This window comes from Geotrypetes seraphini, chromosome 1, assembly GCF_902459505.1.
Source record: "Geotrypetes seraphini chromosome 1, aGeoSer1.1, whole genome shotgun sequence".
Taxonomy (NCBI): Eukaryota; Metazoa; Chordata; class Amphibia; order Gymnophiona; family Dermophiidae; genus Geotrypetes; species Geotrypetes seraphini.
In genome coordinates, this window is record NC_047084.1 from 21,859,068 (window position 1) to 21,865,067 (window position 6,000).

The following is a 6,000-nucleotide window of genomic DNA, read 5'->3' on the forward strand; positions in this document are numbered from 1 at the left end:
GGCTGGATTCCACCAGCGAGGGATTCGAACACCTCATAGCTGGCGAAGATGCGTCTGTGGTGCGCATTTTTCAGCGGGAAGAGTTCCATGAGTTAATCCTTCAGGTCTCTTTGGTTTTGCACTTTGAGGACCCCGTGTCGGAGCCCCTGCGTACAGTGGACCCCTTGCTTAGGGGGATTCGCTTTGCTTCCCGCTCTTTTCCTATGCATCAGGATATTCTGGACATCATGCTCGCTCAGTGGCAGGTGCCAAAAGCCCCTTTTCGCTTTGCGCGCTCCATGGCCTGCCTGTATCCCATTCCGGAAGGGGATAGGGATACTCTGAAGTTGCCTGTAGTGGATGCGATGGTCTTGGCCTTCTCTAAGCAGCATACCGTGCCTGTTGAGGGCGGTGCGGCCTTGAAGGACCCGGAGGAGTGTAAGTTGGAGTCCCTCCTTAAACAGAGTTTTGATGTGACAGCTCTGTTGGTCCAGGCAGCTTTGTGTGGTGGGCTGGTGGCTCGGGCATGTTTTCATTGGGCCCAGCATGTACTTGATGATAAATCTGAGAATTGGGACTTGCTAAGGCAAGCAGTTGCCAAAATTGAATTGGGTGCTTCTTATATCTCGGATGCCATTTATGACCTCTTGTGAGCTTCTGCCAAGTCTCTGGCCTTAGGAGTGGCAGCATGCTGTACCTTGTGGCTTCACGCTTTGTCGGCGGATTCGGTGTCCAAAGCTAAGTTGACAAAGTTTCCTTTTACAGTATCTTTCTTGTTATGGTGAAGACCTGGATAAGTTGGTTCAGATTCTCACTGATTCTAAAGTGCCTCGTTTGCCTGAGGATAGGCCTAGGCTACTGGCTCGAGGCAGCACTGCTCATGGGCATGGGCGTGATTTTCTCAGTTTCTGCTCCGGTCGAGGGGCTTCTTCTTTTCAGTCTCCTGAGCTTTCAAGAGGCAGGTTCTTCAAGCGCATGCTGTCCTTTTGTGGGGCCTGCCAGGGTGCGAGTAGTGCCCCCACCGGGTCCCCTGCCGCCCGTCCTGCACAATGACTCCTTGCCGGTGCCCGTCTTAGTTCCGGTGGGTGCCCGATTGAGAGACTTTTATCCACAGTGGGCAGACATCACGCCCAATCAGTGGGTTCTGGAAGTGATCCGGGACGGCTATGCTCTGTAGTTTGCCTGGTCCTTGCAAGACCGTTTTCTTGCTTCTCCCTCGCAGGTTGTGTGGAAGCAGCAGGTCTTTCGCTAGACCCTTCAAAGATTGTTGGATCTTCACGCGGTGGTACCAGTTCCCCCGCAGGAGTGGGGCACAGGTTGGTACTCGATTTACTTTGTGGTGCCAAAGAAAGAAGGGACCTTTCGACTCATTCTGGATTTGAAGGGTGTCCACAGAGCTCTTCACGTGCCTTCCTTCCACATGGAAATTCTGCGATCTGATATTCTGGTGGTTCAAGTTGCTCAGGCCTCCCATATGTCCCTCTGTTCCATTTTGGGATCTGAATCTGGTTCTGTTCGTTCTGGTGTGCCCTCCATTTGAACCATTAGGCGACTTGTCTTTGAAGGACCTTACTCTTAAGGCAGTCTCTTGGTGGCTATTACTTCAGCTAGATATGTTTCTGAGCTGCAGGCTTTCTCTTGTAGGGCTCCCTTCTTGAAGTTTTCTAGGGAGCGGGTTGTCTTGAGGCCTGTTCCTTCCTTTCTGCCAAAAGTGGTTTTTCCTTTTCATGTCAATCAATCTGTAGTCCTCCTGGTGTTGGGTTGTTGGGAGGGCTCTTCTGAGCAGAGACAGCTGCGCCAGTTGGATGTCAGTCGGGTCCTTCGCTCTTATGTGCAGAGGACCCAGGAGATCAAGAAATCAGATTATCTCTTTCTCCTTCTAGCGGGTCCTCGTAAGGGGGATGGCGCTTCTAGGGCTAGTATTGTGCATTGGATCAAGGAGACTATTGCTTCCGCTTATCTTCTTCTTCTGAAGAAGAAGCCTGTTCCTGACTTTCTCAAGGCTCATTCCACTAAGGGTCAGGCAACTTCTTGGGCTGAGTCTTATCTAGTGCCTCCAGTGGATATTTGCAAGGCTGCACTTTGGTCTTCTCTGCATTCCTTTGTCAGACACTACCGTGTGGATGTTCATGCGCGTTGGGACATGGTATTCAGTGAATGTGTTCTGGTGTCGGCCCTTTGGGGATCCCACTCTTTATGGGTACTGCTTTGGTATGTCCCATTCGTAAGGACTATACCAGTCTACCAAGCGATACAGAAGGAGAAATTAGGTTCTTACTTGCTCATTTTCTTTCTGTTAGCTTGTAGACTGATATAGACCCCCCACCCTGTCTGTCTTTGTTCGGTGTTTGTGGGTTTTTGCTCACGTGCAGATTTTGAATTTTTCTATGGGTTCTAGTATTTTTCTAGGGCCGGGGAGACTTAAGAACAGCGGCGATGGCTCAGCTAGCTTAGCTGGTGAGCTGTGGGGATGTTTTGCTTCCAGGATCAAGTTCTATACATGTTCCAACAGCTGTTTAAAGATGTTTGTTGTTTTCTTACACTCCTGTTTGGAGTGTCATTTACTGTTTTTCAGTTAAGAAATTTCCTAGGTTCTGCTTGGCTATTCAGCAAACTGGAGTAGCAAGAGGGGCATGCTATACTGAAATACAAGTTTGATCTCAGTCTCCATCTGCTGGTAGCAGAGGCATATTACCCATTCGTAAGGACTAGACCAGTCTACAAGCTAACAGAAAGAAAATTAGCAGGTAAGAACCTAATTTCTCCTTTGCCCACAGCCTCAGGTGACCCCCTCCCCTGTATTGGAAAAACAGGGGCAGGTTTCTCATGGGTCCTTTGCTTTGGCAGTGAGTCCCATTGGGCCGCCAGGGGTTTTCCTCCTGATTTTATTTTTGCTTTATGCAAGGCTTATTTTCAAGCAGCCAGGGTCCTGCTTCCGCCCTATGGGTCTCGGGTGGGGAGTTTTCCCTCCGCACTCACTCCAGTTCTGCCCCACTCAGCGCCAGAAGCGCCCCCCCCCCCCCTCTTCCTTTCTCGTCCAAGTGTCCTTGGGTGGCCTGGAATTACAATTTTGTTTCTGAGGAGCGGTTTTTTGTGGATGAGAACTTGGACCCTTGGGCACACCTTCAGGATCCTCTCGGGGGGACAGATGCTGGTAGTGGGCCTCTGAGGTTCCATCTACCGGTGAGGATGCATCTGTAGTGTGCATTTTTCAGCAGGACAAGCTCCCAGAACTGATTCAGCAGGTCTCCTCGGTGTTACGCTTTGAGGAGGAGCCTCTGGAGACCCCGCGTGTGGTGGACCCTCTTCGGGGGATCCGCTCTGCTTCCCACTCCTTTCCCATGCATCAGGATATTTGGGATATTGTTCTGGCGCAGTGGAAGACACTGGAGGTGCCTTTTAGGTTTGCGCGCTCCATGGTTCATCTGTATCCCATCCCAGAGGGGGATCGAGATACCTTGAAGTCACCGGTGGTCTCAGCTATTGCTAAGTGGCATACTGTGCCCAAAGAGGACGAGTCTGCCTTACGGGACTCTGAAGAGCATAAGTTAGAGGCCCTTCTTAAGCAGAATTTTGATGTCTGTGCCTTAGGGATCCAGGCAGCCATTTGTGGCGGTCTTGTGGCTCAGGCCGTGTTTCGGTGGGCTGAGCGTGTTCTTGACCATGAGTCTGATGACTTGTCCTTGGTGGATCTGGAAGTGGGAAAGATTGAGATGGCTGCCTCTTATCTCTCGGATGCCCTCTATGACTTGTTGCAGACATCCGCCAAATCCATGTCTCTCAATGTGGCTTCGTGTTTGGGCGGTGGGTACGGCGTCTAAGACTAAAATGACAAAATTTCCCTTTCGGAGGTCCTTTTTCTTTGGAGAAGATTTAGATAAGTTGGTTCAGACCCTGACGGATGCTAAAGTCTCCCACCTGCCTGAAGACTGTGCCTGTCTGGCTGCCCGGGGGCATCTGCGTGAGTTCTGCAGATACTGCCCTGGTCAAGGGGCTGCTTCCTTCCCGACCTCTGGGTCTTCCCAGGGTTGTTTCTTTCAGCACATGTAGTCCTTCGGGGGGCCCCTCAGGGGGGACGTGATTCCTCCGCCAGCTGTCCAGCCCACCTAATGACTCCTTGCTGGCGCCTCCCTTTATTCCGGTGGGTGTGCAGTTGTGAAATTTTTCCCAAGGGAGATCACATCAGATCAGTGGGTCCTGGGGGTGATTCGAGATAGTTACACGCTGAAGTTTTCCTGCTCCTTACCAGATCATTTTCTCGCTTCCCCTTATCGGGCAGCATGGAAGAAGCGAGCATTAGCAATAGTTCAAAGGTTAGTTTAGTGAAAACTTTAGATTTGCCCACAATGGAGGACTAAGTTGAGAACCCATGCTATAGATCAAAATTATTTTTCGGGATATACAGTAGTAAAATTAAAATGTGAAGTTTTAATCAGACTATTTACAGAATTGTAGAGGCAGTAATCATAATATGAAATGAAAACATACAATTTAGCTGTTTGTCTCATTTTAATTTTCTTGTTTTGGCTGATTTTCTTCTGCAGGTTTATATTTGCACATTATGCCATAATGTGTTCTGCGTAGAATGTGACTTATTTGTCCATGATTCCCTGCATTGTTGCCCTGGATGTATTCACAAAAGTCCTGTGTCTGCAGGTGTGTGAAACTCCCTAACAGAAAAACAGCAAGACAAAAACCAGGACAAAACGGAGAAATACTTGTTTATAAGATGGATGAACAAAACATTTGCTAATTACAGCTTCCTATCTCACTGTTTATATAATATTACTGTATATTGTGTAGTAAGAACAGCTGGCTGATGGTACTGTGTACTTCAGAGGCCCATTTGTTACATATACATGTCATTGTTTTTTCTTTATATATATATATGTATTTATATATTAAGATTTATTGGTGTTTTTTAGCAAAAATAAAAATAAACATTTTACTCATATTTATTTTGAAGTCTAGTTGGAACAATTTGTACATGAAAATGTCTAGTTTCCAACTCCAGGCCACTATTTCAAGTTTTTTTTAGTGTATGGTAACCCTCTGCAGTTGAGAAGCTGTTCCAGATTTTCAAGTGTGTATGTTCATGATCTTGTGGAAGGTGTAATTCTAAGTTTTACAGCATATTTCACTTCAATATGGCACACCTGTGTTTTGTAAAATATAGGCAAAGTTTGGGAGAGAGTGGGTGGCAAAGAGCCCTTTTTAATATGCATTATAACCCATGCAGTATCAGACTAGATGAGTATTAGGTCCCCCTTCTAGCAGATGGAGATAGAGTGAAAAAAAGCTTAAAGGGATTTGAGTCAGTATGTCAAGCTGCATCCCTGGCAGTATTAAAATCCAGGCTAAAAGCCCACGCTTTTGAGGTTGCTTTTAACTCCTAGCCCCCACTCTCTTCTAAAGTACCTATGCCTGAGAAACTCTCTAATCCCCTACTTGTCCTGTTTGTCTGTTTGATTAGATTGTAAGCTTATCTTGATTAGTTTGTAAGCTCTTCTGAGCAGGAACAGTCTCTTGAATGTTTTAATGTACAGTACTGTGTATGTCTAGCAGCGCTATAGAAATGATAATTAGTAGTAGTAAACTTCAGCTACTCAGTATTCTTTTGTCTCTAGCAGATGGTATAGACATCTGGTAAAGAATAGCAGCTATGACTGGCCAACTCCCAGGAAAGCTAGAAGTTCAAGTTTTTGATGGAACATTGCCCAGGTCTGGGGGATGAGACAGACCATAGTCCTTTGAGGTTAATTTCCCTTCCTTCCTCCCTTGAGAACCAATTCAGTTGGGGTCTTTTCCCACACCGATATGTCCAATAGCACAAGGACCTGATGACTTTTTGACCTTGGTAGATTTGACAGCATGTTCTCCACTTACTTCTGAGAGCAATAGGGAAGCAGCAATGCTATGTGTATTTAAAAAATAAATAAACTTTACTGCCTCTTCCAAGACAATTGCTCATTCTCTTTAGGACAGTGTTCTTCAACCTTTTTACACCTATGGACCGGCGGA

The 6,000-nt window shown here is 47.0% G+C and overlaps 1 protein-coding gene across 1 annotated transcript in view; it reads left to right on the forward strand.

The window, feature by feature from the left end:
- LOC117352237 (general transcription factor IIH subunit 2) overlaps positions 1 to 4,933 on the forward strand; it is a 67,451-nt gene extending 62,518 nt beyond the window's left edge. The window contains exon 16 of the mRNA XM_033928596.1: positions 4,524 to 4,933. Within this exon, the coding sequence (XP_033784487.1) occupies positions 4,524 to 4,643 (120 nt within the window). The 3' untranslated portion in view covers positions 4,644 to 4,933. The remainder of the gene's footprint in view (positions 1 to 4,523) is intronic.
- The last annotated feature ends 1,067 nt before the right edge of the window (positions 4,934 to 6,000 follow it).